The sequence below is a fragment of the Plectropomus leopardus genome, chromosome 24, assembly GCF_026936395.1.
Source record: "Plectropomus leopardus strain MGB_pleo_1.0 chromosome 24, ASM2693639v1, whole genome shotgun sequence".
Classification (NCBI taxonomy): domain Eukaryota; kingdom Metazoa; phylum Chordata; class Actinopteri; order Perciformes; family Serranidae; genus Plectropomus; species Plectropomus leopardus.
In genome coordinates, this window is record NC_142199.1 from 1,820,735 (window position 1) to 1,840,403 (window position 19,669).

At 35.5% G+C, this 19,669-nt stretch overlaps 1 protein-coding gene across 6 annotated transcripts; it reads left to right on the plus strand.

The window, feature by feature from the left end:
- Positions 1 to 1,064: 1,064 nt before the first annotated feature.
- On the plus strand, positions 1,065 to 19,025 carry stat1a (signal transducer and activator of transcription 1a). Of its 6 annotated transcripts, none has more exons than XM_088074192.1 (25): positions 1,065 to 1,185; positions 4,203 to 4,333; positions 5,936 to 6,080; positions 6,166 to 6,261; positions 6,957 to 7,043; positions 7,436 to 7,514; positions 7,645 to 7,736; positions 9,359 to 9,510; positions 9,667 to 9,825; positions 10,549 to 10,641; positions 10,852 to 10,911; positions 11,002 to 11,022; positions 11,188 to 11,278; positions 11,750 to 11,791; positions 12,386 to 12,475; positions 12,592 to 12,690; positions 13,404 to 13,539; positions 13,624 to 13,679; positions 14,592 to 14,689; positions 15,072 to 15,211; positions 15,440 to 15,628; positions 16,647 to 16,725; positions 16,805 to 16,901; positions 17,161 to 17,202; positions 18,002 to 19,025. In XM_088074192.1, the coding sequence occupies exons 2-25, from the start codon at positions 4,206 to 4,208 to the stop codon at positions 18,029 to 18,031; spliced, it is 2,301 nt and encodes a 766-aa protein (XP_087930318.1). In that variant the 5' UTR covers positions 1,065 to 1,185; positions 4,203 to 4,205; the 3' UTR covers positions 18,032 to 19,025. The 6 variants fall into 6 exon arrangements, with proteins under 6 accessions (XP_087930318.1, XP_087930320.1, XP_087930321.1 ...); XM_088074194.1 differs by having other exon boundaries at positions 14,595 to 14,689; XM_088074195.1 differs by having other exon boundaries at positions 6,960 to 7,043.
- Positions 19,026 to 19,669: the final 644 nt, after the last annotated feature.

Sequence of the window (19,669 nt, forward strand, 5' to 3'; positions counted from 1 at the left end):
AAAGACACACGAAAATCAGAAAGAGACAAAAAAATAATTTTGGAGACACTAAATGACCACAAAGAAACACAACTTAACTTCAGAGACACAAAACAGTTTATAAAACACATAAAACAACCACAAGGAGACACTACATGACCACAAGGAAGTACAACTTGACTTCAAACAGACAAAAAATGATTTCAGAGAAAAACTAAATCACCTAAAGATGCATAATGACCAGAAAAAAAACATTAAACAAACACAAAGATTGCATATCTTGCTCATATGTAGGTGAGGTGGTGGGGCTCTTTTACATGTCTGCGCCCAGGGGCCCACTGTCTCATTTTAGGCCCATGTTCTGACCCAAAGTCACAAGTGTGAGATGTCAACATTTACACGAGATTTTCAAATTGTCTTATTTTCATAGAAGTTCAGAACCCAAATGGTTTCACAGTTTAATTTTTTCATAAAACAACAATATATTACTCATAGCAGAAAAGCAATTTAATCACTATATAGTTTATATACAGTGTTTTCTGGCTATTATTATTGTTTTTGGGCTCAAAACAGAAAAAAAGTGTTTATTTCTGTTTTTCTTATAATAAATAAATTCATATTTTCCGATCTTATATTTTGAAAAATATTTTCTTTTATTTTTGGACAAAGTTTTTTTTTTTTTTTTGTTTTTTTTTTTTATCAAGAATTAAGTTTCAGTTTCAGAGTTATAGGCGTTTTAGTTACTGTAGTTTACTTTCTTTCTCAGAAAACACGTGGTCACTGTGAGCTCTTCTTTATATTGGCTTTCCTCCCCCAGAAACTACATGATGTCCTAATGAATCACAAAAACAGTCTTTATGTATAGTTTAACAACTTTATAATATACAAAAAAATAACGTTTTCTGGTGTTTATTCTTGATTTTGCGGTCATACTGATTAATATGCACTAAAAAATCTTGTGTATAATTGTTATTATGGGTACACCTCATAACTGATGGAACAGCCTGTTGTCGTTGCTCTGATTGGCTGTCAGAAGAAAAGGGGCGGGCACATCTCGGGGAGCTTAAGAGCTGATTGGCTGAAACTGTTTCCGTACACTAATAAGTAGGGTGCTTGTCACATCCGTTGCACAGTTTTTGGAAAAGCCCTTTCAGGAAAAAAATTACATTTCTACCGTATATTATACACATTTCCTGACAATATAAGGTAGGTTTGATTACTTATTTTCTCACACAGTGATTAAATGTAACCTAAATCCGCTGTGTGTTCTCATATTGACATACTCTTCATCCAAACTGCATGCTAAAGTCATGTACAGAAACTTGGAAGACGAAAACATTAAACGACTCTTTAAAAGCACCAAAAGCTCGTTATATGTCGCTACTTTTCGCTTATTTATAGGTTTTACTGAACAGTAGTTATTTAATTGAAAATTAAACGTTTTAAAAAGGTGTTTCTTGAATCTGCCACCGCCCACCACTTCCACCACTTTACGTCCAACACCTTGGATATGAGCTGCAAACATGTCCCAAATTAAGTATTTTGAGTACGTTTGTTACATCTGGTGAATAACACGTAAGCCGAATTCACCTGCGAGAGATACAAATTCAGATTAAATGATATGTTTTTTGTCATTATGCCGTTATTAATGGCACGTTTGAAATAATACACAAAAAAGCGCATTTTTGGACGGAATTTGGTTAACACAATCCCTCACAGGCTGTCCCAGATGTTGTAATCCCATTTAATTTGTTGCACCAGGTGAATACCATGTTAGCCGAATATACCAGTGGAAAATAAACATTTAGACGAAGTAGTATTTTTTGTGCTGTGATGCTGGTATTAATGGCAATTTACAAGATATCCTTAAAAAGTTGCATAACTGTACGGACTTCTTACGTAAACTAGCAATAATAGGTGGCCTCGCGGTGAAAGTTTATATGTTACACCAGGTGAACCACATATAAGCCGAAGTCTTACGTGAAAAATCTTCATTTAGAATAAGTATTATGTTCTTTTGCTATGATTCTGTTATTAATGACGATGTAAAAAGTGACATTTCACAACGAAATTCGGTTATAGAGAACTCGTGAGATTTAGTGCGTTCAGGGGTCACTCCTGCTGTGGGATACTTTCAGACCCTTTGAGAATTACTAAAGGACAGTTATACTAGCCTCTACTTGTATACTCGCTGCAGCAGTTATTTAAATAAAAATTCAACTTTTTTTGGTTTTTAAGTGGTGTTTCGTCACTGTCTGTCCCGGATGCTTTGATTTATTTGATATGTTGCAATAGATGAATAACATGTAAGCCGAAGTTTTCAGTGAAAAATATGCATATAGATAAAGTATTATATATTGTGCTATGATATTTCCATTAATGGCAAATTAGAAGGAAATTTAAAAAGTCGCATTTCTTGCTGGAATTTCGGTTCACGAGAACTATCAAGAATAGGTGGGATCAGGTACAGCAGTGGGTTCCTGCTGTAGGATATTTTTAGACTGAAGGAAGAGTGATAGCAGAGAGGAAAACGAAACCTATGGAAACACACACTTACCTTTGCCAGCTTTCTTAAGAAATGACTCAAAAATATATATTTATTTTTACAAATACTAAGTGATTCACGGATGTCAAAAGTCTGTCAAACTGTCTCAATTTCAGGTATTTAGACCAAAAATGAATGTTTGTTTTGTGTTATTTGCTTATTGGCTACATTGGCCTACATACAATTATTTTCATGGTTTGTATACTATCTTTTAATGTTCTACTACAAAAAAGAGTTTATTTTATGAAAATATATTTTTAACATAGCCTTCTATTGTTTGTTTTGAAGAAAGAAAAAAATTCAGTATTTTAGGTTTTGTAATGGTTTAATACTGAATTATTCTAAAAGTAAACAAACATCTTCCAAACAAATACAAAAATGATAATTTTGACAAGTAGAAAAATAAAGTTAGATGCAACAATGATCTTCAGTTTTATATGTCTATTAAGAAGAATAAATGCAAGAATAAATCAAATGCACTTTTTTTCAGGGTACTGATCGGTTTTAAGGGTGGAAAATAAACTGTTCTGTCCACCACCCAAATGGCTAGTGAATTTTCAAGTTTCAGTTGACACTCAGTATTATTTATTTCAATGTTATCATTCAGAGTACCATCATATTTTGGGCTGACGAGTTTTACCAACGTTCAGCTTGTGAACGTTCCCGAGAATCACATTTTGTTTTTTTGTTTTTTTTCACCAAATGAGCCCTCTAATGCCTCAGATTTTGGACTTTTCTGTTGACAGTGAATGTATTTTGAAAAACTTAAAGAAGAAGAAACACAGCCCATAACAGTTACAGAGTCAGCTTTAGGAAGCTGAGGAAAAGAGTGTGGGAAGCAAATTCGATTGTGAAATAACTGCATTACTCTTATGTTTCTGAAAAAGGGATTAGATGAAACTGCACTGTGGGAACACTGCAGAACCAAACTTGACCAAATTAAAGAAATGTGATAAGAATAAATAAAACTGAACAGCAGCAACTGCAGGACTACAGATCGCTTAAATTTTAAAAAAAAAAATGCATTTAATTATACTCAGTTAATTAGATATTTTTAATGAGTTTTTATGGTTTGAAAATGAGAATTTGTTGTCTTTACTAGAGCCAACTCATAAATCTATATTTTATTTATTCTAATAAACACCGCTCTTGAATGGTTTTTAACATATGGTACACATGTTGTTTATATTTCTTATTTATTTCTGTATATTTACATATGTTGTTGTACATTGTAGCATAATATTGTTTAGATTTTTAACTTAAAATACAATTTTTTGTGATCAAATTTTTATTTAGTTTTTGTGCAAGGTGTAATAACATACATGTACACACAGCCACATTTCATCCATATGTTTCACAAATTTTGCGATATTGATACTCCCAACAGAAAGTTAACTGTCAACTGTAAAACATTTCTCTCAGCTCATATTTTTAAAAAATCCTTATGAAAAATGTTTATTATGTAATGTGTTATGGTTGAAAATAATCTATAAAAGAAGAGGGGAAAAAAGGACGTAATAATTTAATAATCCACAGATTGCATTTATTTACATGTGTGAAAGGGAGTAGGAAGAAGTATAAATTTATTTAATCCAAACCTTAAACTCTTCTGTAAGTGCAGATTTTGTCTCTAAGTGAACAAACCTTTAAACTCTCGAGTTTTCTGTCTTTTCCCCAGAAGATGGCGCAGTGGTGCCAACTCCAGATGCTGGACTGTAAGTACCTGGAGCAGGTGGACCAGCTGTACGACGACTCGTTCCCCATGGACATCCGGCAGTACCTGAGCAAGTGGATCGAGAGCATCGACTGGTAAGAGGACAAACTCTCAAAAATGGGTCCATTTACATATGATCTTTGTGTCTTTTTTATTTTTTAAAATCTTCTTCTAACATTTCTTTTTTTAATGTTTCAATTTTTATTAAAGTTGTTTATTTTCAATATCAAACACACTCGTATCGCTCGGTGCACAAAACGCGCTTGAAAAATTATTATTATATATTATTATTATTTTCTACTTTTATTGAGTTAATTTTTTTTAACTAACATCAGTCCTAATCATAAATATCAAATAACACAAAAAATGAAATACTTTGAATGTACTACATGCTAAGTAGATTTTTTTAAATTATCACAGCCATATGTCAGTGATTAACAGCAACATTGACTTTTATAAAATTATTATTTTTGTGTGCAGTGTCAAATACTCACATTCATACCTCTCTGCACACAGACTCTTTTTAACCCTTTAAATACCAGGTTTTTGTCATGACGCCACTATATTTATAGATGAAAAAATATATATTTTCAATATACTACATGATGCTGACAGTCTGGGATATGTCAGTGTGTGATTGTAGCTGCTGACAGTCTGGGATATGTCAGTGTGTGAGCGTAGCTGCTGACAGTCCGGGATATGTCAGTGTGTGAGTGTAGCTGCTGACAGTCTGGGATATGTCAGTGTGAGTGTAGCTGCCGACAGTCTGGGATATGTCAGTGTGTGAGTGTAGCTGCTGACAGTCTGGGATATGTCAGTGTGTGAGTGTAGCTGCTGACAGTCTGGGATATGTCAGTGATCAGGCAGCTACATTGACTGTGACAGGTCACCTAGTGGAAATAGCATGTATTTCCTCCATATGCCAAATATGGTCAAAATGACCTCATCAGGTGGAAAATAGTCAAAATGACAAATTCAGAGTCAAAAGCCCAGAATGACACCCAGAAATAATACAAGTCCTGTTTTTCTGCTCTGATGGCTGTGGGATCAAAAATGTCAGTTTGAATGGGTTTCAATGGAGCATTTTTGGACCTGAACAGTCTGAATGTAACTATTTAGTTTCCACAGTGTATTTTAGACTTATTGTAGGAGCTGAGCTGCAAATTCACAGATTACATTAAAATATACAATCTGGACTACATTTAGGACACATGCATGAACACACACACAATTATCCAAAAATGAAGAATGGAAAGCATGTAAATGGCAACAAACAGTCCCTAAGGGTTAAATCAGGTTGTATTTATGTAAACATACTAAAATGCAGTTAAGAGATGGTGGAAGAAGAAACAAAAACCCCCCAAAAATAATTAAAAATAATGTCAATCTATGGTCAGATCTTGATTTTATAGTTTTTTTTTGTTCACTGATTAATTCTTTAAGTTTGGTAATTATTGTCAGTTGTAGTAGAAATGCAGTTACGTGAAACAATAAGATTTTTAGCAAACTACAGAGCTGTAATTCTTTATCAAACAAAAATTCTCTTGTTCGAACGTCTCCTATTTGCTGCCTTGCTGTGTTTATTTATTACTGAAACTTGACTACTTTTTGGACCTAAATTTTTTGTAGAACTTGATTAATAAAAACAGTCATTGGCTGCGTGTGTCATAGTGTTACTGTGTCGTCTGGCTCCTCAGGGACACGGTGGCGATCCAGGACTCTCTGGCCACCGTCCGCTTCCACGACCTCCTGGCTCAGCTGGACGACCAGCACAGCCGCTTCGCCCTGGAGAACAACTTCCTGCTGCAGCACAACATCCGCAAGATCAAGAGGAACCTGCAGGTACGAGCGAACCCAGCCGGAGCAGAGAATTTCTAATCTTTGTTTGGTTTGTTAGTCGTTGTTATAACCGTGTTTGTCTCTGCAGGATCGGTTCCAGGAAGACCCGGTCCACATGGCCATGATCATCTCCAGAAACCTGAAGGAGGAGCAGAAGATCCTCGCCATCGCCAAGAGCACCGAGGTAAAACCTGCAGGGTTTTTACGCCTTTTTTCTTAGATAACGGGGGGAAACTGGAATACCCTCCACTAATTGTAAATGTTTAATTTTACAAAAAAGAGTAAAATGTTCAAACATAAACACTATTTTTATTTGTTTCAAATCTGTTTCTTAAAGGATGATTTTGGCATTTTATCAACCTGTACACTATCTTTATACGTTTTTTGCATCTAAGTGACTAATAAGAACGTCCATTAACCCTTTGAAACCTGAAATTTGGCTTCATTTCTTTCAGACACATTTTTTAAAAAACACTGAAAAACAATAAATATATAGATAAAATATTTATAGTATTAATTATAAATATAGTTTTAATGACATTTTTACCTTTTTATTATCAATATGTATTTTTTTTTCCTAATTTCTAACATCAAACCAATTTGCTCAATTTCTTAAAGGTTTAGATGCATGTGAAAGGCGCCTGAACGCAGCTTAAATATACTGATGACACAAAACACCCGGTTAGATGTGAAAATGTGCTCAATAAAAACTCAAATTACTGTTCACCTGAAAAACTTAATTATATTTAGAATTATTCTGTAAAATAATTTCAAATATATCATTTTTATCCATATTTATTTGGTGTTTAGAGGAGAAATTCCTTCAGGGAAATGTTCTCGCTATAAACTCATCAACAGTAAAATATTTCGGTTGTGCAGCAGGAGGGCGAGGGGACGGTGTCGGCGATGGTGGTGGAGAAACAGAAGCTGGACAACAAAGTGAAGGAGATGAAAGACAGAGTCCAGGTGAGACACCGTGGGACAAAGAGACACAACACCGAATACAGACAGTTTATGTGAAATCTGTTCATTTAAACTTTTTGTTTATTGATTTTATTGAAGTGCTACAAGCATGTTATTTGATTTTGTTTCATTTTATTTTATTTTATTTATTTTTTTTTTTTGCCTTATCGTGGTTCATCTTGACCTTTTTGGGATGTATTAAAAAGTAAAAAATAAAAAGGAAATGTATGGACGTAGGCTAGCTAATTTAAAGATGACAGACCTCTTGATGTTGTATGGATACAGATAACTGAAACAGACAAAAACTGTCTGATTGTTTCATTTGTTAACTTTTCTGTTTCTACTTCTGCTGCCAAAGTGTCTCTAATGGATCCAAGTTCTTGTCAAACCTTCAGGTGGCGGATCAGAACATCAAAAACCTCGAAGATCTGCAGGACGAGTACGACTTCAAAGTCAACACACTGAGGAACAGAGGTGAGACGGTGCTGAGGTGTCACACAAGACGTCACAAATCAGACAGAAATTCAGTTTTGGGACATGAAGAAGTGACGTAGAAAAAGCTTGTTTGAGGAGCTAACTTTTGTTTTTATTCCTGTTTGTGCAGAGAATGAAATGAACGGCATGACGGCGAAGGAGCTGGAGAAAGAGAAGCTGACGGTCGGGAGGATGGGCTTCGAACTGAAAGCCAAACGACAGGTGAGCAGACGAACGCAGTGTCCAGAGTCGCCCTCGTTCACTGGACCTCGCAGGAATCGGAAATGCTGCTGCAGTTGTCTTTCTGAGTTTAATTAGTGCTTCCACATCCCCTCAGTCCTCAATGTTGCGTAACAGCTGACGCAGCACTCTGAGAGCGAAGGGAAGTGAAACGCGCCTGTCCTCGTTCACTTTCAGCATGACTATCACGGATCGACAGCCAGTTTCAGGATGAGCGCTTGACTGCTTTCTATAAACCATCAGAATGACACATGAACAAATCAGAATCTGGTTTTATTTAATGCCAAGTACATTCACATATACAAGGACTTTGAGTCTGTGTTTTGGTGCAAAACAATTAACATTAAAGGAAGAATAAAAAATGTCAGTTTAAATAGAATACAATCTGAGATAAAAAAATAAAGAAGCAATGCAAAAATAAAAAGGAAAATAGAATATTAAAGTGCAATGGAGGGATTGTACAGTTGTTCATAATGAGTTAAATAAAGTAAACTGGTGCAGACTGCTGTGAGCTGAAGGCGTCTCCTGCAGATTAATGCAGCACAGACACTCGGCTGCATCACTCTCTATATACAATAATAATATAATAATTCCTGAGTGCGATCTGTGTCATGATTATCATAGCTGTTATTTTTTATGATATCTTTAAAAATGGCATTTTTTTCCTGCATTTGCAAATAATGTTGAGAATACAGAAATCACACATGCTTAAATAAATATTATATTATACGTAAATATTAACTGTAATAATAAATATGGCCGTTTTCAATAAATAATCCAGCAGTAAGATTTTGCTAAGCTACTCGATGAACTGTTCTGTGTTTTATATTTAGTGGTTTAATTCATCATCTTCTTCCTCTGTGGTGTAACCAGAGTTTCGCTTATTGCTGCCGTCAAACCGCAGAGGAATTTTCCTGCATCAAATGCGTAACTGCAATGCATTGTGGGTGGGGAAACTCCAGTTTGCAGAAACTGATAAAAACATTTTTTTCTCCATCTCTGAGACGCTTCCTTGTTATTTACACGAGTTTTATTTCGTTTATTGTCAGACTCTATTATAGACTCTGATAAGTCCGTCTTCCTTTTTTTGGGTTTCTTTGCAGTGTCGCCAGTTGTTGCAAAAGCTGGAACTTTCTCTGCAGGATTCGCCGCCACTTTAGCGTCTGAAGGGACGAGCATCTGCAGACAACATTATTTCATTAACAGTGATTGATATTGTGCATTTAAAATAGTTTATGTCTTTATTATGCACTCATGTTATCTCAGTTGGACTTTCTTGATTAAATAAAAGTGTATTTATAAAAAATCTATAATACTGTGGTAGATGAAAAATATATGGAAACTGTGGAGTGTGCAGGTAAAGTATGTAATCTGTGCGCCTTTTATTTATATTTTCACTCTTTCTGAATTTGTGCTGCACAAATGTGATTTCTCTTGGGATAAATAAAGTTCCAGCTTTAGAGAAATTAAAGGACTAAACACAAGTTTAAAAGGATTTTGCTATTTTTTTAGAATAGATTTAGAGCAAAGAGTGTTTTGGAAAGTGTAATTTTCTGATTTAAATCATCTTAAAATGTCTAAAAATGTCTTCTGCCGGTCCTCAGGACGTGGTGGCCCAGCTGGGCGAACTCCTGAACGTCACTCAGACGCTGCTGTCGGACCTGATCTCCGAGGAGCTGCCGGAGTGGAAGCAGCGGCAGCAGATCGCCTGTATCGGAGGGCCGCCCAACGCCTGCGTGGACCAGCTGCAGAACTGGTGAGACTTCCTGCGTCCAACAGCCTCAAAAACAAATAAAAAACAGCTCAACGTTTCCTTCAATGTCCGAATTAAACGTCCTCGTCTTTATTACTCTCCCTCCTTCTCCTCCTCCTGCGTCTCCTCGTGCTCCTGCGTCTCCTCGTCCTCCTGCAGGTTCACAGCAGTAGCAGAGAGTCTCCAGCAGGTCCGTCAGCACCTGAAGAAGCTGCAGGAGTTGGAGCAAAAGTTCACCTACGACAGCGACCCCATCACACAGAAAAAAGCTTACCTGGAGGCCCGAGCCCTGGAGCTCCTCAAGAACCTCCTCTCGCAGTAAGAGACCTCACACACAAGTTATTAACCCTTTCACACCTGGATGGACATCAGCTTTCTTGCTTGTGCTGCTTTTAGACACCTTCCACATACATTTAAACCCCTGAAACCTGAGAAAATTAGTTTGATTTCTTTCAAAAACAGAAAAAAACTGAAAAAAAGTGACAAGAAAATAATAATAATGATAAAAAAAATAAAATTTATATAAATAGTACTTTTCAAAATGTTACAAAGTGCTGTACAATAAAACACACACAGGAAAAAAAATCTAAAACAGAATACAAAGGAAAATTGTGAGGTAAAAAATATATTTGAAATTAGCTTGGGGGGGCGTTATTCGATGTGAAAAAAAAATAATCTCAATGTCAAAATGAACATGTCAAGAAAAAATATATTTCTCATTTACTTGATTATTTAAAATTCTGTTTCAGAAAAAAATAAAAAATGTTAACTTGTTTGAGGTCATTTTCTGCTTTTCTTTTTTACTTATTTGCAAGTAATTTTCAAATTTCTTAAAAATGATGTTCAGTGACGTCATTATTAATCCTGTTGTATGGCTCAGTTTTTTTGTATAATAATGTAATAATGGACTTGTGTGTGTGTGTGTGTGTGTGTGTGTGTGTGTGTGTGTGTGTGTGTGTGTGTGTGTGTGTGTGTGTGTGTGTGTGTGTGTGTGTGTGTGTGTGTGTGTGTGTGTGTGTGTGTGTGTGTGTGTGTGTGTAGCTCTCTGGTTGTAGAGAGGCAGCCCTGCATGCCCACCCACCCACAGAGACCGCTGGTGCTGAAAACAGGCGTCCAGTTCACAGTCAAACTCCGGTAAGAAGAAAAGGGTATTCATTCTCTTTTTTCCAATTTTCCTTTTTTTTTTAAAAAAAACATTGAATATGTTGTATTTTGAACATCAAAAAAATAAAACCTACTAAATAAATATGTAGGTAAAATTAGTTTTTAATGTATTTATTTTTCCATAATTTCAGAATTTTTGTCCTTTTGTCCTCTGATATACACTGCGTCTTTTCGTTTCAGGTTCCTGGTGAAGCTGCAGGAGTTTAACTACCAGCTCAAAGTCAAAGCACTGTTTGATAAGTAAGCTGCGTTCAACATGTAGCGTTACTGTTGAAAAGTGTTGTTTAATGTTTGAACGTGTGGTTAAATAAATCTTCTTGTGTTCCTCAGAGACGTGACGGAGAAGAAAGGGTGCGTCTCAAAACCATTCACAGACATTTCACTTTATTTAATTTAAGTTTCATGCTGATACTTCCACTATAATAATAATAATAAAAATAATAATAATAATAATAATAGCATTGAATAAATTACTGTTAAGAGCTCTTATTAATTGCCTAATTGATGTTTGATCAGGTTTCGGAAGTTCAACATTTTGGGGACAAACACCAAAGTTATGAACATGGAGGAGTCGAACGGCAGCCTGGCAGCAGAGTTCAGACATTTGGTAAAATTTTTTATACTTTTCTTGAATATTTTATTTATTTTTATACTCTTATCAAAAAATGTGGAAGTTAAATGTGGTGGTTTTGAGAGATTTTTAGCTCATGAATAATTTCTCAGTAAATTTAGAAATTAAACCTGGACTTTTTAATTATAAAAAAATTAAAGTGCATGTGAGTCAGACCTAAAACTAAAAACCACACACAAGACTTTTCTTTTTTCGTCTTCTTCTCTGCCCTAATTTTTTTTTGTGTATATTTGTTGTGTGTGAAGCACACTGAGCTTATATTGTATGAAATGTGCTTTATGAATAAAGTTGGCTTGACCTAAACGTAATAACTGTTATCAAAAAGAATGAATTTGGAAAAAAATCTGCTGGATTACTTTAAGAGCACAAAACAGAAACTTGTCAAATGATGGAAAGTTTAGTGTAAAATAACTTTTAAGTTTCACTAACTTCTTGTTCTTTACGCAGCAACTGAAAGAGCAGAAAGTTGCAGGCAACCGAACAAACGAGGTAAGAGCCTTAGTGACCCTGCTCTCCTTTTTTATTTTTTTAATTACTTTATTTCATTTTTAAATATTTTTATTTTATTTTATTTTTTTCCATATTATCCTTTTATTTTTTTTTATTAGACTGCTTTATAAATGTATCTCTTTATACTTAATTTATGTATTTTTTGCCAATATTAGTTGTTTAATATTGGCATTAATTACTGAGTTTACATGACTCGTCAATATAAGCTAAAATAGATTTTTGTATATTAGATTTTTTTAGTGTTTTTATGATTATTGCATATTCAAGAAGTCTCATTAACTTAACTGTGTCATCTTCATTGCACCCTTTCAGAATAAAACTTACACCCTTTCAGAATAAAACGAAACAACAAACAGGTTTTTTAATGTGCAGACGATGAGGTTAAAATGAAAATTTAGTCTGAATATTTTGTCAGTATTAGTGATTTTTGGATACTTCAGGGGTATGAGGGGTATGGGTGTGTGTTGTAGTTTTGTGTCAGCTGTGTGTGTGTGTGCGTGTGTGTGTGCGTGTGTGTGTGTGCCTGCGTGCGTGCGTGCGTGCGTGCGTGCGTGCGTGCGTGTGTTTTTTCAGGGTCCTCTGATCGTCACAGAGGAGCTCCACTCGCTCAGCTTCGAGTCCGAGCTGCAGGTCAACCAGTCGGGACTCGACATCAAACTGGAGGTGAGACCGAACGACAGAAAGCGTTTTCTTGTTGTTGTTTTTTTTACTCTGGGCTTGTTTGCATTTTAGTTCATTATTGTTTGTTGTTGTTTGTTGTTTACATGCTGTTGTTTTAGGCCATGTCTCTGCCTGTGGTGGTGATCTCTAACGTCTGTCAGCTGCCCAGCGGCTGGGCCTCCATCCTCTGGTACAACATGCTGACCACCGAGCCCAAAGTGAGCACGCACACACACACACACACACACACACGAGCGCGCACACACACACACACACACACACACACACATAACCACACATACAAAGAAAAACCGGAAAGTAAATTTTTGTTTTTTTTTCCCCTTATTTTTTAGATAATTTTCTTATAAACTTTTTACTTATTTCGTTCATCATTTTTGGGTGATGTCCCTTTAAGTTGCTCATTGCCTCCCCTCCATGTCTTTGCAAGAAATCAAACCAATGTGGTTTTAAAGGGTTAAAGTACAAAATAATGTTTTCATAAATCCAGTAGCAGTTGGGTATGTTTGACCTAAAAAATATTTTTATGTTACTTTATTTTATTTTATTTTTAAGGTGATTAAAAAAAGGTAGAAGAGATGTAGGGAAAATGCCCAGAAATTTATATTCATAATTATTATGACTATATATTAAAAATTATTTCACAGGAAAGAAATATGCTTTTTTCCCCTTCAAATTGCAGAACCTTTTTGTGTAATTTCTTTGTGTAATTTGTTTTTTCTTTTTTTTCTGTCTTTATCTTTTTTTGCATATTTTCAGATAAATTTGCTCGTCACCTTCTCTCCATGTTTTAACAAGAAATGAAAGTTTTAAAGGGTTAAAGTCCACATTAATGTTTTGATGAATCCAGTGTCGCTCAGGTATTTTTGACATGCACTCTGTTGTTACTGAAGTTTTCTCTCCTCGTCTTCAGAATCTGAAGTTCTTCATCACCCCTCCGGCGGCGAAGTGGTCTCAGCTGTCTGAGGTCCTCAGCTGGCAGTTCTCCTCCGTCACCAAGCGAGGCCTGAACCAGGAGCAGCTCAACATGCTGGCTGACAAACTGCTCGGTATGAAACCCCTCTGATAGCTGCAGATGTTTAACTCTTTAACCTCAGCGGAGAGAAATGTAAAACCTGAATGCTTCTCTGCAGGAGCGAAAGCCCAGAGGAACCCGGAGGGGCAGGTCCCCTGGATCAAGTTCTGCAAGGTGAGAAACAGACTACAGACAAAGATTTCTGACTGCAGTCGTCTTAATAATGAATCAAACTAAGCAAATGTTCTGTGCTGCTGCTGCTGCTGCTAATAATAATAATAATAATAATAATAATAATAATAATAATAATAATAATAATAATAATAATAACTTAATTTTTTTTCCTGACATTGTTGGCACTCCTGAAGCTTGATTTTTTTTTTTTTATAGAAAAATGTCCCAGAAATGTACTGATGACAACCAAACTGAACACATTTAAAATCATAGGATTTGGATCTAAATTTGAAATTCATGATGTTGCCAATAAATCATCATATTAAGATGGTGATTTTTCTGTCATCTTCTTCTCCTGACAGCAGTCAGCAGCTCCATCTGCTGGCCAGAATCTGCTACAGTCAGGGAGACAAATCAATTATTGATGAATAAATCCACAGGAATACAAACAAAAAGAAAACCAAACAGTAAAATAATGCATAGCTTCAAACATGTTTTTCAACATTAAAACAGACATTTTTTGGTCCAGATTAGCTGTTCGGATCTAAGTTAGACGTGACGTCTAAAGGAGTCTAATAAATAAGATTCTGATTGGTTGTTAGTATTTCTGTCGTTCATAAAATCGCTCTGGGAGTGATCCAAACGATATCGTTCAACACTTTCCTTGTTAAAGTAGTCGCGTGGACTCCGCCATCCACTTTCTAAAAACTAAACTTACTGTTCTTGGTGTGGACGGCTCTTTAGTCTCGATCGCAGGACAGACAGGAGCAGCTGGTCTGAGAGATTTCGGGTTGAAAAGGAGATCAGAACGTCACCACTATCTGTCAGTTGTGCATTTATTCTTTTGTATTTCTGCTCTGTTGAGTATCTTTGGGAAACTAAACTTTTTATTTTTAAATTTTTTTTGTCCAGCAGCAGAGTGCAAACGAGAAAGCTTTCCCCTTCTGGTTGTGGATTGAAGGAATCCTGGATTTGATTAAAAGACACCTGCTTTCCCTCTGGAACGACGGGTGAGTGCTGCTGCTATTTTCTATGGACTGTGTGAGTTATTTTCCGTCAGTTAGTAGTAAAAATACTTTTTACAATTTGCACAAACTGTTGGGTAATTTAATTTAAAACAAAGCATTGTTTATAGACTTGTCCTGCATGCAAAACTGTAAAGAAAGCTGTCAGACTGCAGTAAAGTGAACAGTATTACCTCTGAGATACAGTGCACAGGCTTGGACATGAATTGTTTTGTCCAGCTGCCACCATAGCTAAGATCTACCAGCCACTCTGTAGATTTCGGTTGTGATTTTCGGTGGTTAGTGAAGCAAATCTAGCAGCCACTTGTGGATTTTACCAGCACTTGGCTGGTTCTAATTTCCAACCCTCGCTGTTTTCTGTCTGCAGCTCCATCATGGGCTTCCTCAGCAAAGAGCGGGAGAAAGCTCTGCTGAGCGATAAGTGTCCCGGTACCTTCCTGCTCCGGTTCAGTGAGAGCAGCAAAGAGGGCGCCATCACCTTCACCTGGATCGAACATGACGTCCACGGTGAGAAAAAACATGTCAACTCTGCAACATGAAGTGACAAATACAAGGGGATTTTTGAAAAAAAAAACATCCAAATGTCAATTATTTATTCGGAATTTTACACTTTTAACTGTTTGTCTTTGCAGAAATGAAAAAAAGACGATATACATGTAGATGAGGTAGATTTTGGGACATCATTACTTATTTATATATTATTACTGATGAAAATGTGTCTCTTTACGAACCCAGACAAGCCTCTCTTCCACTCCGTGGAGCCGTACACAAAGAAGGAGCTCACCGCCGTCTCTCTGCCCGACATCATCCGCACATACAAGGTGATGGCCGCCGAGAACATCCCGGAGAACCCGCTCCGCTTCCTCTACCCCAACATCCCCAAAGACAAGGCCTTCGGGAAATACTACCCCAAACCCTCTGAGAGTGAGTCACCAATACTTTCCTTTTACAAAAGGACTTTACTATTCACCGAATTCCACAAAGTTAGTCCAAAATAATGCAAATTAACTCCTTTAAAGCGGAGAAACAGACAGAAAATGTTGAAAATTTGCAGAACTCTGAAATTGTAAAAATAAAACACTATCAAATATTCAACAGTTAAGTATTTTTGCTGATAATGTTGATACTTTTACCTTGGCAGGATTTTGAAAGCAGGATTTTAATTAATAAAGCTTTTATTGTATTTGTACACTCAACAAAATTAGGCGATAAACTTGTGATCAGTGCAATAAAAATACACAGGAAAACATAAAATAAAGAAACATAATAACCTCAGCAAACAAAAATTCACAGTCAAAATCATGGGGTCTAAAATATTATGTAAAACAAAAAAAAATATATAGTGCAATTTTGCACTAGAAAAAACTAATCATTACACTAGAATAAATCTAATTATTGGACCAGAATCAATATATTATTGCATCAGAATAAATGTAAATATTGTATTGAAATAATTGTTATTGTTGCCCTCAAATTTATATAATTATTGCTTGAGAATAAATTACATTTTTGCTCTAAAATAAATTAAATATTTGCATAACATTAAATGTAGTTATGGCACAAGAATATATGTAATAATTGCATTACCATACATGTACATTTTTGCTCAGGAATAAAATGTAATTATTGCATTATAAAAAAGTAAGTGTTGTTCTGGAAAAAAATAATTATCAATAATAATAATAAAAGTTAATAATAATTAATATTATTATTGGACTAGAAGACATATAATTATTGGATTAGTATTAATGTAAACATGCACTAGAATAAATTTAATTTCCAACAACGTCAAATGTAATTTTTGCACTAGTATAAATACAGTTGTTGTAATAGAATACATGTATCTGATTACTGTGCACTGTCTCTAATTTCACTCGTAAAAATTTACACATTTTTATTCAAAACTTCGTTACATTTTTTTAACGCTCAAATCTGCTTCCAGCTCCAGAGCCCATGGACGTGGAGAACGGTCCGGAGAAGAGCGGCTACATGAAGACAGAGCTCATATCTGTCTCTGAAGTGTAAGTATTTCAAATAAATGTCAACATATTATTTAAGAAACAGATTGAACTGGGTTAATATTTGTGTTCTTCTGTGCAGACATCCGTCCAGACTGCAGGACAACATGATGCCGATGTCTCCTGACGACTACAAAGTTTTGTCGCAGTATGTCAGTCCCAGAGACATCGATGCCGTGGTGAGTTTAAGACAAGTCAAATATTTTTTTGTTTTTCTTCAGTGGAATCAGAGCTGCTGCTCATTTTGCTTCAGTACATCATCAGCATGAAGTACTTTACACTCATGATAAACTTTGATATTTTTTGATGGATGTACTAAAGCGACATCAGAGCTTTGTTGCAAACTTTTTTCCTATTTAAATCAAGTTTCCGGTGCATTCTTTGTCTGTTTGTCTGCAAATCTTGCTGTCTTTGTTTGTCTTCCCTCTCTGCTTTCAGACCTGCAATCTGATTTCTGGATTTGAAGAGTTTGACGTTCAGGTAGATGCAGCTTTAATCTGTTGCTCTACACTGATTAGTAAAGCTAGACATAAAAAAACACAAAAAAACAAGTAAATTTAAATACCATATGAAAACATTTTGAAACGTTTTAAGACATATTGTATATCAGACACACCATTCATTTACTTTTTTATGTCCAAAATAGAATAAAAAGTAAAAGTATAACATGTTGTCCAATAAAAAAGACAAAAAGGTCATACTATAACATGTCAAAAACATTAAAAAAAAAAAAGGTCATACTATAGCATGTGGTCCATAATGGCACAAAAAAGTCATAGTATGTTGAAAAAAAAGGCCAAAAACTTCATAATTTAGCATGTCGAAAAAATACTGCAGTATGTGGAAAAGAGTCAAATTTTTACATGTCCCAAAAATGGCTGAAAATGACTTATTATAGCCTGTAGAGACCCGTCATGGTATACAAAGTCAAAAAAAAGCCCAGAAGTCATAATTTAGCATGTTGAAAAAAAGGCCAAAATGGCCATACTCTACAGTATGACGTCTTAGTACAGCATGTTGTCCAAAAATGCATTGAAACATCACACTTTAATTAATAAAAAATAAAAATTTATAAAAATTATAAGAATTATAAGAATTCATACTGTGGTTTGTTGTCAAAACTGGCATTAAAATTTAACAATATAGCATGTGATTTAAAAAACATTTTAAAAAAAACCCTTATTGTTTCTGTGTTTTATGTGTTTTATATTTTTTTCGGACACATTGCTGAGCCAGATTAATCCATGAAGTCGTCTTTCTCCTCGTCTTTTCTTCTCAGATGAGTGCAGACTTCCAGGATGAAAACTGAGTGTCTTCACTTCACGCTGTAGTTTCTCCTGTCTGTCATGACTCTTAGACTACGTTCAGACTGCAGGCATAAGTGGCCCAATTCCAATTTTTTCGCTCGTATGTGAATCATATCTGATTTTTTTTATAACAGTGTGAACAGCACAGATCACATGGAAAACGATTTTTTCAAATCCGACCTGGGCCTCTTTCATATGTGGTCCTAAATCTGACACAGGTCCGATGTTTTCCAATAATAAGTATTTGGGATGACGCTTCTGTCCGAGCCTAATTAGATTGTTTGTACCGTAACCGGTCCGTGTTTGGAAGTATCCCAAAAGAAATGACCAAGTGCGGCCATAGAGAAAGTGGTATAGTCGCCGCCGACTAAAATTTGTATCATTCAGAAAAGTTTTACTAACTTTGAGGGATGTTTTCGATGCATCGTAGCTCTTTTAGAAGCATTTTTTTTTTTTAGAAGTTTTTACGGGGATTCAATAAATCCATAATGACAGATCCGATAGCGGGTGTCTTCCATCCATATTTTATCCAGATTTTGATGACAAAAGTATATCGGCATAACATAATGTGAACAGCCAAACAAAAAAATCAGATCTGAGCGAATAACCCGAATTGAGCGTTAAGACCTGCTGTGTGAACGTAGCCTTAGTGGTGTTTGGAAGACCTGGAAACTCAGAATATGGGATCAGGACACGAGTCAGCACTATAACTTGTACTTTTGCAGGAATAATGGAGTTTATATTTATGTATATATATTTCTTTTTTATTGAATGTGAACCTTAAACTCCCTAAAAGTAATCTGAGCTGTAAAACAGTGAAATGTATGAATGTGATGCCTGTATCATTAAAAATGTGAGCTAAAAGTATGATCATCAGTATGTGCAAAGGTTTTCTGTAGCACTCAACCTGAGTTTGAATTTAAATCTTTATTTCAAAATGTTCATAAGTATTGTAAGAGTGGAACAGCTAACGAAATTAAACCTCTGTGACTCTCACTGCCTCCTACTGTGATATGTAAGTACTGTTCTGTTGAAGCTGCAAAACTCCTCCCAAACACCTTTCAATCTCAGGACAGGAAGTTGTTGAAAGGACTAAGAATATCTTCTCCCTTACAGAGCTGTTTGTTCCTTCTCCGAGGTGCTGCAGTCTTAGATATGCCAAAGATATGCAACAACACTGATTTTGATACATTTATAGTTTTTTGTATAGAGTCACATTTAAAATTTAGGACCTGTTAAAGCCTTGAATGATAATAATAGTCTCCTTGAGTTGTTTTAGCTATTGAAAAGTGTTTTGTTGCTGTGTTAAAAATGTGTGTGTTGAGCGTGTTAGTTTTGAGCATGTATTTAACTGAACTGTGATTTGCGAGGCCGGATGGTGCTCTCTCGTATCTGTGAGTCAGTGCTTTTAAAGCCCTAAGCTGTTTTTTCCTAGCTTTGGTTATAATGCACTTCAACCCTCAGTCCCTCAATGCACAATCAAGCTATATACAACTTTTTTTTTCAGGACAACCTGGGCTATCAGAATATTTAGGCAGCAGTGATGTCACTTGAATGTACATATAGTTATGAGACCATAAAAACAAAAGAAAAATCAAAATGGAAATTGAATTTTACATATCTCTAGTGACAAATCACAC